The sequence below is a fragment of the Mus caroli genome, unplaced genomic scaffold (genome assembly GCF_978045245.1).
Source record: "Mus caroli unplaced genomic scaffold, Mus_caroli_1 scaffold_1, whole genome shotgun sequence".
Lineage (NCBI taxonomy): Eukaryota > Metazoa > Chordata > Mammalia > Rodentia > Muridae > Mus > Mus caroli.
Window position 1 is genome coordinate 189,351,315 of NW_028227256.1, and position 18,489 is coordinate 189,369,803.

Sequence of the window (18,489 nt, forward strand, 5' to 3'; positions counted from 1 at the left end):
TGTCTGGGGCCGATCCTTCATCAGTGAGAGTGTGGGACACATTTCATAGTCAAGTCAGAATAGGTGCTCCCAAGGTCTCAGATGGAGGCTGTGGCTAGGACTTTATCTTCCCGTGGAGCAGTCTGTGGATGTGGGCCTCTCCCCAACACCTGGAAGCTCCCTGCAGCTGACTGAACAGTACAGGGAGAGGCCCATCTGCCGGCCTCCTGGGTGTCTTAGTCCCTGGGCGTGGGTCTGAGTGATTTCCACAGTTCTTCACTACAATCGCTGACCATTCCAGGTGTCATTCACAACCAACTGCTTCTGGGACTGGGCTTTGCCCTTCGAAAACTTCCAGAAAGCTAGTGGGATGAACCAGCCAATTTTCTTTCTGTCTCCGTTCCTACATCTAGTTTTGAGATCACATCAGTAATTGTCTCCTTCTTCAAGACCTGTTCGAAGTCCACTCCTCCCTCACTAAAATTTCTACTCTTTCAAGTATCTCATGTGATGGCATGGCACAGACTTTCGTCCCTAAGCTATGAGACACCATGGCCACCTTAGATTGAGCTTCTGTCCTTTCCAATGAGGAGGGGGAGTGTCTGAGATGCCTCAGTGGGTGCCTTGAGTGCCCAAGAATTTTCTGTTGCCCCCACAGTGACACCAGCCTACCACCGACTGACTGATGACTGCAGCTAATTACCTCATCTGAGTGGTGATTCCTTTCCTTAAATCCTGGCCTCTTGGCATGTTGAGCAGACTAGCCCATCGAGCAGACAGCAGCTGCAGTGTGAAGTTTCCTGGCATTAATATACTCCCCCTGATGACAGCATCTTCCTGTCAGAAACCAAGACTTTTAAAGCCCCAGAGACTAAGGTTTTGGGAATGAGAGTACAGATTTCTCCAGCAGGTCATTGGGAAGGGTGGTGCATTGGGCCTCCTTTGGGCTTAGACTGAACCTATTGGGGAGACAATAGCTTACGATGTTTGTTGAGGAATATCTCAACTTTTTCAGGCTATTAACTCCAAGATGGCGCCTCAGTTGCAACTGAAGATGCCCACGTTATCACTCGGAGGCCAGCAGCTCAGGGTGGCATACAGGCTGTGCTGAGCAAGCCACAGCTTCTTGGCTGAAAAGGGAGGGTCCCAGTTTAAGGCAAAGTGTGTTTGGTCTCATGGGAGTGGGGAAAGGCTCTGTAAACCTTTCAGAGTCATGATGCTGGTCATGGTTAAAAAGAAGTAAAAAGAAAGAAAACGCAAATCACAATCCAGATTACCAAGTAAGAATCTGTGTTTTGGTTGGTTGGTTGGTTTTGGCATGTTGAGACAGGGTTTCTCTTTGTATCCCTTGGCTGTCTCGGAACTCACTGTAGATCAGGCTGGCCTTGAACTCAGAGATCCACCTGCATCTGCATCCTGAGTACTGAGATTAAAGGCCTGCATCACCACCGCCTGGCTAAAATCTGTTACTTTAAAGCTAAACAGTTATTTAGGTATCAGCAATGCCTACTATGAAATGTGCAAGGCTTGGTACACATATGTCATGTGGGGACTGGAGAAAGCACTGAATGAGTCAAGTCCTAAGTAAACATGTGTGTTGACAGTGTGTGCAGATAGCCACCGTAGCTTTCTCCCCACAAGACGTTTATGGCCTGAAGACTGCTGCTCCCTAGAGAGGTGTCTCCTACCAAGATTGGATTCAGCTATATACCATAAACCCCGCCTCCTACCTATCTGTACATAATAGTCTCAGCTCCTTGTTCAGCAGTAGGCAAAGCCCTGCCTCTCTGTCCACCTGTATATAATAAACAGTGAGCTTCCTGCACAGTCCAGCTTCTCCATCCGAGAGCCCTGTCCACTCTGTCCCGGTTTCTCCTGAATGGCTGTCCTTTTTTTGTACCCTTGGTGCTCCAGTTTAATGAGTCCCTGGAATCAGGGCGAGGACTCCGCAGCATCATTTAACAGTAGAGTTATCAAATGTTGGACCTCACATAGGCAAAGTACTAAGTGATGCCTCCTCTACAGGAATCACTTAGTAATGGGAAGTTCTGAAAGATGCTTTGTTGCAGGATTTTCCCTGTCCAATTACATTAGTGCAGAGGAGGCCTGTAATTGGATAGGGAAAAGGGAGGCGGAGCTAAAGTTGCAGAGATTGAGAGAGAGAGAGAGAGAGAGAGAGAGAGAGAGACTGGGGGAGAAAGGGAAAGTAAAATGGAGGTCGACGTGATGATATCACAAGGTTTGATTAATTGGGATAAAGCTTTTATCATTATCAATTGGCTCTGAAATTATTGTAGTGGCATCTTGTAAACTGTGAGTTTTATTGATACATAAATTTGATTGGTTAACTACAAGCTTTAAGAGTTTTAATTCTACCGGGTAATTGAGTCATGAGATAGCTGACCATGGGGTGCATGGGTTTTGTGTGGTAGTGAGATGAAAAGGGGGGGTCACCGGTTGCTGGCACTAGAGTGGGAACATGGCCTGGGGGGGTCAGAGAGTTGGCAGGCAGAGAGACCACGCAAGTGAGATCACCTGGCGGGAGCCCTGTGACCCAGTGGTTGTCGGCACTAGCTCGGGAATGTGCCGGTTCGATTTTTTTAATATTTCCCGCAACAATGCTTGTTGGGTAGAGTTGTCGAGTAAATATCACACTGTGCTTTCTCTGTTACAAACCTTGATGGTGAGGTCAACGCAGGTGGAAGGATTGTCTCTTCCCGGCTACACGCTTGTGCTACACTAGAGACTGTAAGAAATAACATTTACATATCTGAACACTGGAAACCCACAAGAACACCAGGCAATAGGGGAGTTTCAGCTCCAGTTTCATTCCACAGGGTCTCTGACTACGCAGCCCCTTGACAATTAGACAGTTATGCCTTGTGTGACATTGTGCAGAGATTCCGTGTGCAGTTTACCCACTTTCCTTCTGTCGCAATGCCTTTTGCAACTAGGGTATATGGCAAGGATGTGTGTACTTGATACAGTACCCTAGCTGCTCAGGTCACCTCTGTTTTATCATGAGAGTGTGTGTGTGTGTGTGTGTGTATACCCACCCAACGTACTCAATAGTTCCACTGCCACACAGTCCCGTTGTTGGCTTGCCCTCCTTTACTCTATAGTCCCTGACAACCACCAATTAATTTCTCATTTTTTAAAATTTTATTGTATTTATTCTATGTATGTGAGTACATTGTAGTTTCCTCAGACACACCAGAGGAGGGCATTGGATCCTATTACAGATGGTTGTGAGCCGCCATGTGGCCCTGTGGTTGCTGGGAATTGAATTCAGGGCCTTTGGAAGAAGAGCCAGTGTTCTTGACTGCTGAGCCATCTCTCCAGTCCCCCAATTTCTCATTTTTAAAATGTCATTTCTCAAACATTTGGTAGATAGTCTGGTGGCATAGCTCAGCCCTTGCACAGCTTGGAAGAGCCCTGGGTTCAAGTCTTAGCACAACAGAGCGACAAACAAGCAGAGAATAGGTTTTTGCTTTTGTTTTGTTTTGTTTTGTTTTGTTTTGTTTTGTTTTGTTTTGTTTTGTTTTGTTTTAACATACAACCCACAACCTCATTGGAATTGCCTTTTCAGGCTGTGTAATTTTTCTGAAAATTCATCCAAATGAAACAGTTGTGTTCATCAACAGCTCATTGGTTAGCGCGAGCTCACTAGTTTGTCTCACATTCACCCACTGAATGACACCTGCCCCGTTTCCAGGTTTGGGGACATTCTGAATCCCTGTGAACATAGGTTTTTTTGGTGTGGGCATTTCTCTGGAACAAATGCCCAAGAGTATATTTGCTGGTACTTAGTAATTGGACATTATATCTATTGAAAAGAATAGGCATATTGTTATTGTGCATTGTGTAAAGATTATCCTTGTGTAATTCAAATGCTGATTTCTCTGTCCCCATCTCTGGTTGCAATCCGGACACGGCACTGTAATGCTTATTCTAAGAATTCCCTTTCAATGTTGTGTAAACATTGCTCCCCATTTATTTCCTGATTTCTCAATAAAAGCTTATCAGCCAATGGCTGAGCAGAAGAGAGAATAGGGCTGGACTTCTGATGGCAGCCAGGAGAGAGAGGGGTGGGAAGAGGGAGGGGGGGGGGAAGAGAGGGGAACACACCTGGAGCAGAGAGAGCCAGATCCACACTAAAATGCAAGGATCTCAGGGATTTTGGCTGGGAGGTAGCCAGATTAGATGATTAAAACAGATTAATAACTGCTCAGCTGTATTGTGTCCTAAATCTTGATTAAATAAACCTTATAGACCCTAGCTCATTTATTTGGGAACTAGTCGGGATTTTTCACATTTAAAATTGCTCTAACAAAAAAGTCCCAAATAGTTCTTCAAAATGGCTGCACGTCAGCGCTCATCCTTGATGTCTGAGTGACTTGCTCTCAAGTCTTCCTGCACGTGTGGCTGCTATGTTATATCATTGTGGCTTCATCTTACATCCCCCACTGCTGATGCTTAACTGCTTCTGTCCTCTTCAACACAACTTCTCCCTGTTTTCTAGCTAGACAGTTTTTAAAGTGTTGGATTTTAAGAGTTCTTTGTATACTTGAGGCAATAATTCTTTGTTAGATACATGCGTTGCCAAGTTGTAGCCTTTCTCTGTGTCTCTCTGTTTCTATCTATCTGTCTCTGTTTCTGTGTGTCTTTGTCTCTCTCTGCCTGTCTCTGTCTCTGTCTCTGTCTCTGTCTCTCTCTCTCTCTCTCTGTCTCTCTCTCTCTCTCTCTGTGGTTTAGTATTCACACACATGAATGTGGAAGCCAGAAACTGATGTCAGGTGTCTTTCTTTATCCCTTTTCTCACTTGGAGACAGGGTTTCTCACTGCACCTGGAACTCACTGAGGGTCTAGAGGCTGGGCAATAAGCTCTGAGATCCTGCTGTCTCTACCTTCCCCAGTGCTGGGATTACAGGTGGATGCCACTACACCTTGCTTTTGAAGAGGGTATTGGGATCTGAACTCAGGTCCTTAAGCTTGCACAGCAAGCACATTACCCCCAAGCCATCTCCTAGCCCTGTAGATTGTCTTTCCACCCTTTATACAGACGAGCCGTCTCAGCTTAACAGTCTACATTCATTGGATTTTCCATTCATGCCTCATCTTTTGGTGTCTTTTCTTTATTCCCAGAACCCAGAGGTTTTTCTCTTTTACTTTTTTTCTGAAAGTTTTATAATTTTGCACTTAACCCATAAGTCCATGAACCATAACAAATGCATGCAAATTAGGCTTTAATTTCAGACCAGGTAAAGTTATTTTTCCAGAGTTGAAAACCCTATTGTACCAGCCGGGCGTGGTGGTGCACGCCTTTAATCCCAGCACTCCGGAGGCAGGCAGGCAGATTTCCAAGTTTGAGGACAGCCTGGTCTACAAAGTGAGTTCCAGGACAGCCAGGGCTATACAGAGAAACCCTGTCTTGAAAAACCAAAAAAAAAAAAAAAAAAAAAGAAAGAAAGAAAGAAAAGAAAACCCTATTGTTAGCAGGGCATAATGGCACTCATGTTTAATCCCAGAACTTGGGAGGCAAAGGCTGGTGGATCTCTGAGTTCAATGTCATCCTGGTCTACAGAGCACAGAGCTAATTCCATGACAGCCTGGGATACACAGGAAAACCATCTCACTTCCCACCCTGCCCCTAAAACAAGCCTAGTGGCTGGCTTTCTTTTGAAAGGGCTGGTGCTATCCTGGGTACTGTTGGTTAAGGGTGTCTGTTTCTGGCTAGGCAGTGGTGACACACACCTTTAACCCCAGCATTTATGAGGCAGAGGCAGGTGGATCTCTGAGTTTGAGGTCAGCCTGGTCTACAGAGCTAACTCCAGGACAGTCAGAGCTACACAAGAAACCCTGTCTAGAAAACGAAAACAAACAAAACACCCCCCACACCCCCTCCCCTGGTTACACACACACACACACACACACACACACACACACACACACACGAGTGTCTGCATCTGGCCGGTTGGACAGCAGAGCTGTGACTGCTGGATGAGTGCTTCTGAATGAGAGCCAGCACCGCAGTGGCCAGTGAGTCAGCCCAGACACCAGCTGCTAATTCATCCTGTCTGCTTAGTGCCATGGCAATGCTTCCTAGTGGATATCACAGAAATGTCTTTACTTCATAACTATGCATTTATGCCCTTCCTGCAGACACCCTGACTTTTGACTTTCTAATTTCTCTGCCAACTCCTTGATCCTATCTGTGAATTTCTCCTTTAAAAATTATTTATGTGTATGTGTGTTTGTCTGTATGAGTTTATGTGTACCACATAAATGTAAGAGCCCACAGAGACCAGAAGAGGACATTGGGTTTACAGGAACTGGAGTTACAGGCAAGTGTGAATCATTGTGTAAGCGCTGGGAATAGAACCTGGATCCTCTGAAAGGAAAGCCACAGTCGGTGCTCTTAACCTCTGAACCATCTCCCTCGCTCCCACTTCTTTAACTCCCTGTGATTTCTCTTTCCTTGTCGATGAATGATAGGCACATGGTGGCTCACATGTCCCTCACCCTGCCTTCCAGGGTCATCTTGAAATGGGTTATAACCAGCATCAGTCCACTTGAGACTTAATCCCATTTGCGGCTGTCTCCTCCTCCTCCTCTCCCAAGGAGCTCTTTCAGGATCCTCAGAGACCATCCACGTTAGCCCCGGTGGCAGGTGAGGGAGAAGCAGTGTAGCTTTGGGTGTCTGGAAGTGTCACTGCTTTTTCCAGTCTAGCCTCAAAGCCGACACTGCATAGCTATGCACTCAGTTGGTGGAAGCCATGATAACTGTGGTTAAAAGAGAATGGAATTCAACTTTGCCTTTAATGTGGGAGAGTAGACTGTGGAAGAGTATGTGAAGTTGGCAGTGCTGAGCCTTCTCTGGAAGAAAGACACCATCTATCACAAGGTCTCTCTATTCTGGCAAGCCAGAACTTTAATGTTTCCAGCCAGAGTTGGGTTCTAAGGGTTTTCAGATTGTTTCCAGTGTTGTTTCTTCGGTGTTTGCTCTCTGGCTGTGTGTGGAGTTTTACCCTGTGTATACACAGCCTGGCACTCAGCCATATGCAATGTGTTACACGGGGCTCTTTCTCCTTTTTGGCATTTTATCTAGAAATTTCCAGATGACCTGGTTTCCCTAAACTCCAGTTTCTTGTTTCTCAAACTCAGCAAGGTTTCCGGTGTGTTTGCATTCTCCATTCTGGGGCTGTTATGTGAGAGTCACCTCCACAGCTGCATGCTCACGCCATCTGGCTCCTCCCCGGGGCTCACTTCTCTGTGCTGCCTCTTGTACAATATTTGAAAATCTCTGCTTGGTCTCCTTGACTCTCTCTCACAGCTGCTTATGAGAGAGTGAGTTCTGTATCTGTTATTCCTTTGTTGATAGAAGCAGAGCTGGACTTGTGGAGGTGGCCCAGAAGAATCTGATTATGAACTGGATTTGGTCTGTGACAAAGAGAAATACATTGGAGACTTGACTAAGTGTTTGGCCTGAAATTTGGAAGGTGGCATTACTATTAACCAAGACTAGATCAGCTTTTTATTAAATTTAATTAATTAAGGTTTTTTTTTGTTTGTTTGTTTGTTTTTGTTTTTTGTTTTTTGAGACAGGGTTTTGAGACAGGCTGTCTTGGAACTCACTTTGTAGACCAGGCTGGCCTCGAACTCAGAAATCCGCCTGCCTCTGCCTCTTGAGTGCTGGGATTAAAGGCATGCACCACCACGCCCAACTAATTAAGTATTTTTTGAGATGGAGTTTTTTTTTGTGTGTGTGTGTAATAGCCTTGGGTGTCCTACAACTAACTTTGTAGACCAGGTTGGTCTTGAACTTACAGAGATCTGCCTGCCTCTGCCTTCCAGTGCTGGGATTAAAGGCACCACCACCACACCTGGCTTTTATTTATTTTTAATTTTTTAGGTTTTTTTGTGGATCAGCTTTATAAAGGTTTAATTTTAAACATGTTAAATTGGAGAGGTCTGCTGAATGCCCAGATGGACATGCTAACATTGATGTTGGATACATAAGCCAGGAGTTCAGTTTAGAAGTCAGATTACAAACACAAAATTCAAAAGTTGTCTGGGCATAGATGGTGCATGGAGCCCAAGGCCTATTTAAGATTACTAAGCAGAAGAGAGATGCTGAAGAAATCTCAAATTGTGTCATTCCCCATCCAACCATTCTATCTGTGTAATCAGCCTACACTGGCACTGATCTCTGCTGGCCTGTCACTTCCCATAGCCATCTGGATCTAGGCTGACTCAGAAATTTCTTTAACCAGCAAACAGCCACAGAATCTTCTGGAATCACTTAAGTTTCACCTGGCTCCAGCAGATGGGCTCTTCTGCCAAAACACAGGACGGGAATAAGACAAATGGCCTATAACTTCTGGAGTGAGCTGTACCTTGGCCAGAACCCCTTGGCAGCCCATGGTGTTGCTCATGCAGGGGACTGAGAAGAGGAAAGACCAAACCTATTGCCCTGGGCCAAATGAGTCATGCTCTTTGATTCTGATACTACCCTTGGCAATGTTACTCTGGTTGCCCCCACATGATTTTTCAAAAGATCAAGTGTACATTCCAGACATCCCTAGTTTCCCTATGGAAATTAGTGATTTGACCATAACTACTAATATTAGCATATTTAAAAATTACATGCATGAGCCAGGCATGGTGGCGTTTGTCTTTAATGCCAGCACTTGGGAGGCATGGGCAGGCAGATCTCTGAGTTCCAGGCCAGCCTGGTCTACAAAGTGAGTTTTAGGATAACCTGGGCTGTTATAGAGACAGTCTTTCTAAAAAACAAAAACAAAATCTCGCTTACATATTTTGTGTGTGTGTGTGTGTTTGCGTTGGGTGTGTGTGTGTGTGTGCAGTAGCTCTTTCCTCACCATATGAACCCTGGGGCTTGAAGTCAGATTTTCAGAGTTGGAGGTAAGCACCCTTACCCTCTGAACTACCTCACCAGCCTTATTAGCATTGTTCAGTTACATGCAAGAACTGTTACACAAATATTCCTCATGAAGCTGTTAATAAAAGTTAAAATATTAAAAGCTACCTACACACCAGTGGTCAGGGTTGACTAGTAGGTTATGGTATATTTATAATGGGTACTCACTAAAATAATTCTGTAGCTTGAGGGAGGCTTTGGGATATCTATTTGATAAATACATGAACATTTTGATGGTCGGTTAAGTACTTAGGGAGCTACAAGTATGGACAGACTTGGGGGCTTCTTGTGGTGAGCTCCAAGAATGACAAAGTGAAGGATAAGCCTGGGCAAGGGTGGCCAGGGGGACAGGATCGAAAGTCACAGAAGACACTGAAGATCTTATCACCAAGAAAGGAATGGCCATTCAGGCATTCAGTAGTGTCAAACGCTGACGACTGAGGACTATTGGATGACTGACCTCACAATCCAGATGACCATTACAAGACCAGTCTCAGGAGAGCACCCACCAGTGCCAGGGTGCTGAGGGCTGAGTGGGTGGGAGAGCATAGCCAGGAAGCTGGGGAACAATTTTGAGTAGTCAGAGTGAACAGAGATCAAGAAAGGCAAACACGTGGAAAAAAATGTATGTTCACAATTTGTGTGTGTGTGTGAAGGTAGTGTCTTTAAAGAACCACTAGGTGAATCCAATAAAGGGGGCGGGGGAGCAAAAGGGACTCTGCAGAGGTGGGCTTGTACAAGATGGGAGGGGATGGTTTGAAAATGGAATTGGTCTCAACTTGACTGTTTCCGCTGCAGTAGGAAGCCAGTATCAAGTGGGCGGGTTTAAGCTTTTGGGAACACAGGGAAAACTCACAAAGGCTGACTCTCTGTGGAGAGTGAGGGGGGTGGAAGGATCAGAGATCTTACAGAGTGGAGGGTGGAGTCTGCTCTAGACAGCTGGTACATGGAGCAGAGATGTGAAAATTTCTGTCACGAAGGATCCCCTCTGGCTAGAGGTGAGGCTTTCTCCAGGCGCCTGGTTGCCTGGGTGCAGGCAGGAAGCAGGTGATTGGCTTCATCTCAGGAGGGGAAGTGTTAAGCCACCAGGAGTGACTGAAGCGTCTCTTCTCTGCTCAAAGGTCTGGGTCAATGAGAATAAACGAGCTGGGTTCTTCTGGGGAGGCAGAGACAGGGAACAGTGGGGAAAGGGGGCTTTTCTGTCTCCACTAAGCAGGCCATTGAGCTTTGTCATGAAGTACATTTCCCATGGGGCCCAGTTCACACACGCCATCCACCCCTGAAGGCTTGTTAGAAGTGGTCCTTTCTAGCCCATGGGAGGTTTTTTTTTTTTTTTTTTTTTTTTTGGTTTTTCGAGACAGGGTTTCTCTGTGTAGCCCTGGCTGTCCTGGCACTCACTTTGTAGACCAGGCTGGCCTCGAACTCAGAAATCCGCCTGCCTCTGCCTCCCGAGTGCTGGGATTAAAGGCGTGCGCCACCATGGGAGGTTTTTACACAGGGATACTTCTTGTTTCATACTCTGCCTATTGCTTAGGAGTACCTAGGAGTAGCAGGGGCTGGGACATGGAGCAAGGTCACGGTTAAGGTCAAGTGAGGACAAAGCCTCCTTCTCTGACAATTCCATCTCACTTGATACTCCAGGGCCAACACTGTCCAGGAAGCAAGTCTCACTTTGCTCTGGCCCTTGGCTTCTGTGAAACTCAAGAGCGTGATATAGATACCCATTTCATTCAGCTCCTAGCTTTTTATCCAAGGAGGACAATCAGGGCCACCAAACTACATCCATGAGTGACATTCCTAAACTGGCAGCTGGCCCCATGCTGGTGCAGGAAGGGGAGCTCCTGCTGCCCAAGGGAGTGAGAGTGGAACTCTAAATAGAAGGCTTTGGGGGATGCACCATTTCCAAAAGCACACATCAGACACACCAGGACCCACAGGAGTAGTGTCTGAACTACTAGTAAGTTATTTTATAGACCTATTTAATTAAATCCTACAATGTTGCTTTTCAGTAATTCTTAGAAGGGTTGGAGGTGTAGTGTGGTGGCATGTGCAAGGCCCTGGATCCTTTAATCCCAAGCAACATGAGGGCAAGGGAGCATGAGAACTTCAAATCATCCTTGGAAAATTATGTATGTGCATTTTGGAGGAGGTGGGAGGTGCCGAATGACCCTCTGTGACATGGTATGTTTGCCAGCTCCATGTCAACAGCAAGGCCAGAGGCTTGAGTCTGTTTCATCAAGGATTACCTGGGATGCACTGCTAGAGGAAAAGGTCTGCTCTGTAGAATTTACCTTTAGACTTTAAAAGTAAGGAACACTGTTGATAGGAGTGGGAAAAGGCTCAGTCTATGACATTTACATCCAAATCCATGTCTTGGTTCAAACCGGGGGAAGGGGCCAGATAGCAAGACTGCTGGACAACAGACAAGAGGATGCCACATTCTGTATGGTCCTGTAAATTGGTAACCGGCACCTGAAGTATCCTGGAGGCATGGGATTGTTGGAACCACAGTGCTACATTTGTCATGGATAGTATTTTGGCACTCATGTGAATGGTAATAAATCTGACTGGCACCAGAAATAACCTGGTGAAAGATGTCATCACCGTGGGAGCAACAGCCTAACCACTGACGTGCAGCTAGCACGTCAGTCTTCTGTATGGGGTAAAGTAGGTGCTCCCATGGCAAGGGGTGCGCTCTACCCTTTACTCTGCTCAAGCTCTCAACAGAACTAGAGAACAGAACTGAACCAGCTCTGCAGGGCTGCTCTTACTTCCTTGAAAAGGTGGTTTCAATAGGGGAGCAGAGCTGGAGGCTGAGTGAGGAAAGGGACAGAGTGTGCTGTGTGAGCAGCTCGGGGCTTGGGGATGTCTTGATATAAATATGTAGTTTACAGCCTTTCCCGACTATGGGCAGCAGATAATTTAGTGACCACCTGCTGTAGATGGCAACCTCATAGAAACATCAGAGGATTACTGCTAAAGCATTATGTCTATCAAATGTGGGCAAGAACTCCTGCCCTTCTTGCCAAATAAGAATAATGGATAAGAGTAACTGTATTCGCTATTGTGCACCAGGCAACATCTTAAAAACACCATGTTTAAGAACCAGATAAACCAACTTTATAGACAGGAAATTGCCCAGAGCCAACAGGGTTTAGAGTCAAAGCTAGGAAGTGATCATTTTTATATAAAACATAAAAACATGTAGAATATAAGCATTTGTTAGCTTTCTGTTGTGACAAAATACTTTGGGTAAGTCAACACTTCACAAGATTTGTGGTTTGACTCAGTTTCAGGTTTCAGCCATGGTCACCTGGCCCACTTTTGTGCCAGTGGTAGCCAGGAAACAGAAGACAGGAAAGATCTGGGTTCGGAATGTCCCCTTCAAGGCCGTATTCCCTATCCATCTAACTTCTTCCCACCAGGCTTGCCCTCTAACGGTTCCATCACCTCAATAGTACCATAGGCTAGCATCTTAGCCTTGACCATCAAGGTCTACCAGGGGAGATTTTGGATCCAAGAACTACAGGCATTGTAAACAGGAGGGGAACTGAATTCTAAACTTTTATAGGGAAGCGACTGGTCCTTGACACAAACAGGTTCACTCAAAGGGTTTGGCAATCTGATCTTTCTCTCGAGTGCTGCCTTCGGGTCATGGAGCATCACCAATAATGTATTTAACTTCGGTAGTAACTGACAGCCCAGTGCCTCACCCAGGACTTGGACCCAGGTAGTGACTACTAGGGGCAGGTGAAATGGAATGTCTACCAATCAAGGGCATTTTGCAGTGCACCACTGCTATTCCCGAGTCTACAGAATGTCAGGACAGAAAAGGACGTGTGGCAGATGGAAGAAAGCAGAGGGAAATGGAGCTCAAGAGGAACAGCCCTGTACCCTTGAACTCCTTCCCTGGCACAGTGGAGAAGGGCAATGAGCTTTGAAACCGTACAAACCTCCTCAGGAAAACAGCACTCCTCGGCTGTGTCGATGCTTGCTGTACGTACACTCATAAAAGTAAAATGTGAGTTTTAACCCGTATGTATAGAGAGAGCATACACGTATACATTTTTTTCCATGTGAGTATGCACATGTGTGTATAGAAGCATAAGGCTGACATCAAGACTCTTCCTCCATCATTCTCTACCATATTCTGAGACAGGGTCTCTCCTTTGAACCTAGGACTTCCTCTTCCTGGACCTGGATTATAGTAGGGCTGCCACATCCAGCAATTTTGTGGGTTCTGAACTCTGGTCCTCATGCTTGAAGCACTTGATCCACTTAACAGAGACCTCTTCACAGCCAGGTAATTTTTTTTTTCCCCCGAGACAGGGTTTCTCTGTATAGCCCTGGCTGTCCTGGAACTCACTTTGTAGACCAGGCTGGCCTCGAACTCAGAAATCCGCCTGCCTCTGCCTCCTGAGTGCTGGGATTAAAGGTGTGCGCCACCACACCCGGCAAAATTCTTTTTCTTTTCTTTCTTTCTTTTTTTTTTTTATGGTTTTTCAAGACAGGGTTTCTGTGTAGACCTGGCTGTCCTCAAACTCTCTTTGCAGTCCAGGCTGTCCTTGAACTCAGAAACCCGCCTGGCTCTGCCTCCCAAGTGCTGGGATTAAAGGCGTACGCCACCATGCCCGGCCAGGTAATTTTTTTTTTAAAGGCAGAGTTTATCCATAACATTCCTTAGTAATAACCCCATACACACTCTAGTTTGTGTTCAAATGTAGGCCCACATAAAAACAATTTTTAGACAACAAAATGGCTATTCTAAAGTCCTAATAAAGCATTCAATTTACTTCAAGTTTAACAAAATGTGTTCAGCTTGCTTGTAACTTTTAACTAATATCTAGAGGGCCAGCAAATGAAGAATTTCCCATTATTTCAGGACTTAACAAGCTAACTGGCTAGTCTGAAATATGGCATGGGTTCCCATGGAGCCCCGTGAGCCAGTGAGATGGCTGCACTGAGCCCTTCTGAGGACTGCCAGAAGTTTAACTCTAGCTTCCTAGGACACTATCCCAGGCTCCCTCTCCACATTCGCTGTGAGACTACTTGGCCTTTCCTTTGAGAGCAGTATTGAAGGAAGTCTCTCTTGGGATTAGGAAAAGCACAAAAACAGCCCTAAGAGCATCAGTGTATTATGATAGGCTTTCAACAGGCACATTGACTAGACATGTGATCTCTAAAAGAACATGGCCATAGGCTGAAATTTTTGTAAAAAAAAAAATTGTGTGGGAAAGGAATATGCATATCAAAGGAGAGCATATGATGGTGGGAGGACAGTTTGTGGGAACCCTCTCATAGGTCCCATCTCACACACACACAAAGTAAATACGCTTCGAATCCATAGTGCTAGTGCAGGGTTTTTTTTTTTCGTTTTGCAGGTTGTTGTTTCTTTGTTTTTGAGGTAGGGTTTCTCTGCGCAGCCTGGCTGTCCTAGAACTTACTTTGTAGATCAGACCGACCTCCAACTCAAAGTTCTGAGGACCCCTGCCTCCTGCACGCTGGGATTAAAGATGTGTGCCACCACCGCCCACTTTAGTGCAGTTTTAATAAGGCAAAGGGAAGAGGTTGTTGGCTGACCCCTTAACACAAAGGCAGCTACAAAGTTTTATGTGCAGCCCACATCGAGAGACATTTTAAGAGAATTATTCAACTCAACAAGGGCTTTGAAATAACCAAAAGAAACATATTTATTTGCATAGCCACACTGCTTGAAACATATCTAAAAAGAAAAGTTTGGGATCAAAGTACTGACACTTTTACCAAGTGTTATAGACACTGTTCTATTGCCATGAAGAGAAACAATGATCAAGTCTTTTTTTTTTTTAATAAAAGAAAGCATTTTATTGGGAGGTGGGAGGCTTGCTTAGTTTCAGAGGTTTAGTCAATTATCATGGAAGGAAGCACTGCAGCATACACTGGCAGATGTCATGCTGGGAAGGCCACGGAAAGCAAACTTCCTAAAGAGGGCCTGCAGTTTTGCACGGCTTCGATGGGTGAATCCTGGACAGGTGCAGCCCCAGATGTCCCATTCTAAAGTGCTACTTGCTGCTGCTGTGTCTTCTTGTGTTTGTCATCACTGTATTCCTCACTTTTCTGACAGGTTGTGACTGTCAAAGACCCTTTCCACATATAGTCTGTTTTGATTGATTACTGGACATTAGCCCACATTTTACAGAGCAGATTCTGTGCAGAATCAATATGAAGATATACTTTCTTGAATTAATGTTTGTTTGGATGAGTTAATGATTTTATAGAATTCTTGATTTGGTTCAAGTAATTGATCTATTGCTTTGAACTTATAGAATGAAACATTGCTTTGAACAATATCCTGCTGTAACTCCCTTGCATATCATTTTGTCTATGAGGTATTTTTTTTTAAATAGATAACTTTTGTCTGAGAAGTTATATAAAGGCAAGAAAAAAATTAAGTGACCGCTGTGGCCCTGCTCCATTTACCAAATGAATGTATGTGCGCATATATATATATATATATATATATATATATATATGTATGTATGTATGTATATGTATATATGTTGTGTGTGTGTACACACTTGTGAAACTAAACTGGTGGTCAGACCCGTTTTGTGTGTGTATTTAGGATTTCCCCTCTTTTCTTTTGTTTCTTGCTGGCTTCCTAAGAGTTAATTAAGAGTTTAAGTTTTTTTTTTTTTCTTCTAATCCCCTGATGCTATCAGCAGGAATTGCCAGAAGCCACCAGCTCTGCCTCCAAAAGAGCAACAGGGCCCAAATTACCGGGAGCTATCAGCTTTTGGTCCATCCATTTTCTTGTTCCACCTCAGTTTACCTGGATGTCAAAGCTAGGCTTTGACAATATATGGAGCTGGAACAGTAGCTGAGAGCTACATCCACAGGCCAAGGGGTAGGGGCTGGAGGGTAGAAAGGAGACTGGGGCTGGTATGGGCTTTTGAATCCTGAAAGCTCACCCCCAGTAACACACTCTTCCACAAAGGCCACACCTATTTTTTTTTTTATTATCCTTTCAAACATTTCCACTTCCTAGTGACCAATCATTCAAATATACGAGACTACGGGCCATTCTTATTCAAAGCAGCACAGCAAGTAACCCAAACCACCTTAAACATTTGAGGTTTGATGAAGTAAGACGTTTATTAGAACCTCTTTCAGTTTGAACTAGATTATACCTTTGGAAACAACACATTTTACTCTACAAGCAAGCAAAAGGGACTCTTAAGATTACTTCCTTTTATGTAGATTGCTTTCAGGTCACTGTAAAAAAAAAAAAAAACGTAGGAAAGGACATCAGACAAGGTAAAAGGCTGATTATTCAGGGTCAGCTCAAGGTCACACGGCAGGGATAATTACTACTCTGTTACACATGACCTTTGACACCCATTTGTGGTACTAAGTTTTCCAAGCAGAGCCTGAAGTTTCTGACAGCCACTCACCCCAGCTTCACTTGGCAGTGCAGCCAGACACAGATCATCTGCTTTACTGACCACCACTGGCTTTCAAAGCAGCAGATATTTAACATTATTGGCAGTTCTACATCATTAAAAATTCCTTCCTACTGCCCACTACTCAAAAAGCTAACATCACTGCAGACTCCCCAGCACTCAGCGAAAGCTGCTGCATATGTGTGTGGTTTGACTGTAATAACTACAGAAACCCAACACTTATTATTTAACCTTCTTAGTTTGGTTTGTTTTATAAGCTTAACTTACAATCTCAAAGGACTTAAAGTTTTTAATAAAATATTTAAAAATCACGAGAATTGAAATAAAGTTTAGCTAGCCCCCAGAGATTTGAATGAGACAAACTCTTTCCTAACTATAAGGGAACGCCTTTCTCAAACATAAAGTTTCTTTCTAAGAGTCTGCAAAGGGAGATATGCTCATTTCATGAGGACCAACATGTAGCATTTAAGGGAAAGAAAAGTTACAGTATTTCAAATACAATTTAGAGTCAACAGACACAACCTCTGCACTAACTGTCTAGATAAAGTGCTGTTTATTTTTTGCTTACCAATATACTAGACAGCTGGTGCCTTTTGTTTAAAAAAAAAAGGCTTATTTTCCAGGTTCTAGATTTTTTTTTAAAGCAATATCAACTTTTATAAGTAAGAAATTACTTTATCTTAAAAATCTAATGACATTTTTTAAAGTCACAGACCCTAGAGAACTGCTCTGGTCTCACTGTATACTGATTTTATAAAACATCTCTCAAGAAAGTGCCTTTCTCCCCATGAGTGATGCTGGTTTGTAATAGAAATCTGGTTAAAAGAAAAGAAAAGATCTCCACAGCTTTCAAAAACCCAGCTTTCTGTTGTTTCCTCCTACATTCTCCAAAGAGTTGACATTTATACCGTAAATGAAGACAATATGAATGTACTAAGTGAATATCACATTTTTATACAGTTTGAGAAACACACACACACACAAAAATATAGTGAACAAATGATATATTTCAAATAAGCTCACGCTTGCTTAAGGCATCTTCTGCAGAGGATATCTTCAGACGGCCTTCACAGATGGGCCCTGTGTTGGACTAGCACTCTCCACTGTCCACAGAAGCACTCCTTGATTTCTGCATCCACGAGCTGGACGTGATGATCACAGACTGCTAGAGTAGACTACAGAGGACAAGCTGCCCCGGGACCTGGAGACAGCACTCACCTCAGGCAGTAGCTGTGTCTATACACAGTGGGGCCTGACTAGGTCTGCTAAAGAGTAGAAGGACTTTTTCCAAAATGAAAAGATGACCATTTTCTTAAAGACCAGAATTTTAAAGCCTTTTTTTTTAAAAAAAATCTTTGTAGACCTAAGTTCAATGAACTTCAGATTAGCATCTATAATTCAGTTGAGTGTTCAGGACTGCAGAAGTCATCTTGAGTCTTTCTACGAAAGTACGTACATATCTTCCTCATGGAGCTGGGAGTAATGGTGACCTAGAAGAAAACGTAGTTAGCGACACCCCAAGTTAAAGTTCCAAGTCCCCACAGCAAGTGTCTAGGTTAAAACTCCTATTTTCTTGAGCGAATCAAAATCAGCCCCTCAACTGATAAGTGCAAAAACAGCACTTTCTTCATTTTCTTCCAAAAAAGGAACATTTTCCTGATAAATATTAGTTGTATAGTGGCACATTCCCACAATCTCAGCACCTGGGAGGCTGAGGCAGCAAGGTCCTGAGTTCAAAGCCAGTCTGGGATACATAGTGAGAGCTTGTAAGTCAACAACACGTAAAAGCACCAAAACCAAAACACAACAACAAAACCCCAAACTCAAAAAACTAGATCAGCACACTGGTCTCAAAGCTTTTTATGATTTATATTATCAGTGAAAAGTAATCATGGGGGTCAGGAAAAGACAGATGGGAGCCCCAGGGACACTGATGACAAATTTTTGGCTAGGAACACAGAACATTCCTACTATTGAGAAAAAGAAACTGTGTCATTTTCTGTACCAAAATTTTGGTTTGGCTTGCAGAGTAAATAGCCTTTATATCTATCTTTTGTTTCCTTTCCCAGAAGCACAGGCCAGGTTAAGGATGTTAAGTGAGGCAGGACACTCACCACATTAGTACTA

At 44.1% G+C, this 18,489-nt stretch overlaps 1 protein-coding gene across 3 annotated transcripts in view; it reads right to left on the reverse strand.

Moving 5' to 3' along the window:
• Window positions 1-15,804: 15,804 nt before the first annotated feature.
• Dtl (denticleless E3 ubiquitin protein ligase adapter) overlaps window positions 15,805-18,489 on the reverse strand; it is a 40,598-nt gene continuing 37,913 nt past the window's right edge. For all 3 annotated transcript variants that reach the window (XM_021170545.3, XM_085843897.1, XM_085843905.1), the window contains exon 15: window positions 15,805-17,852. In XM_021170545.3, the coding sequence (XP_021026204.1) occupies window positions 17,754-17,852 (99 nt within the window). In that variant the 3' untranslated portion in view covers window positions 15,805-17,753. The remainder of the gene's footprint in view (window positions 17,853-18,489) is intronic.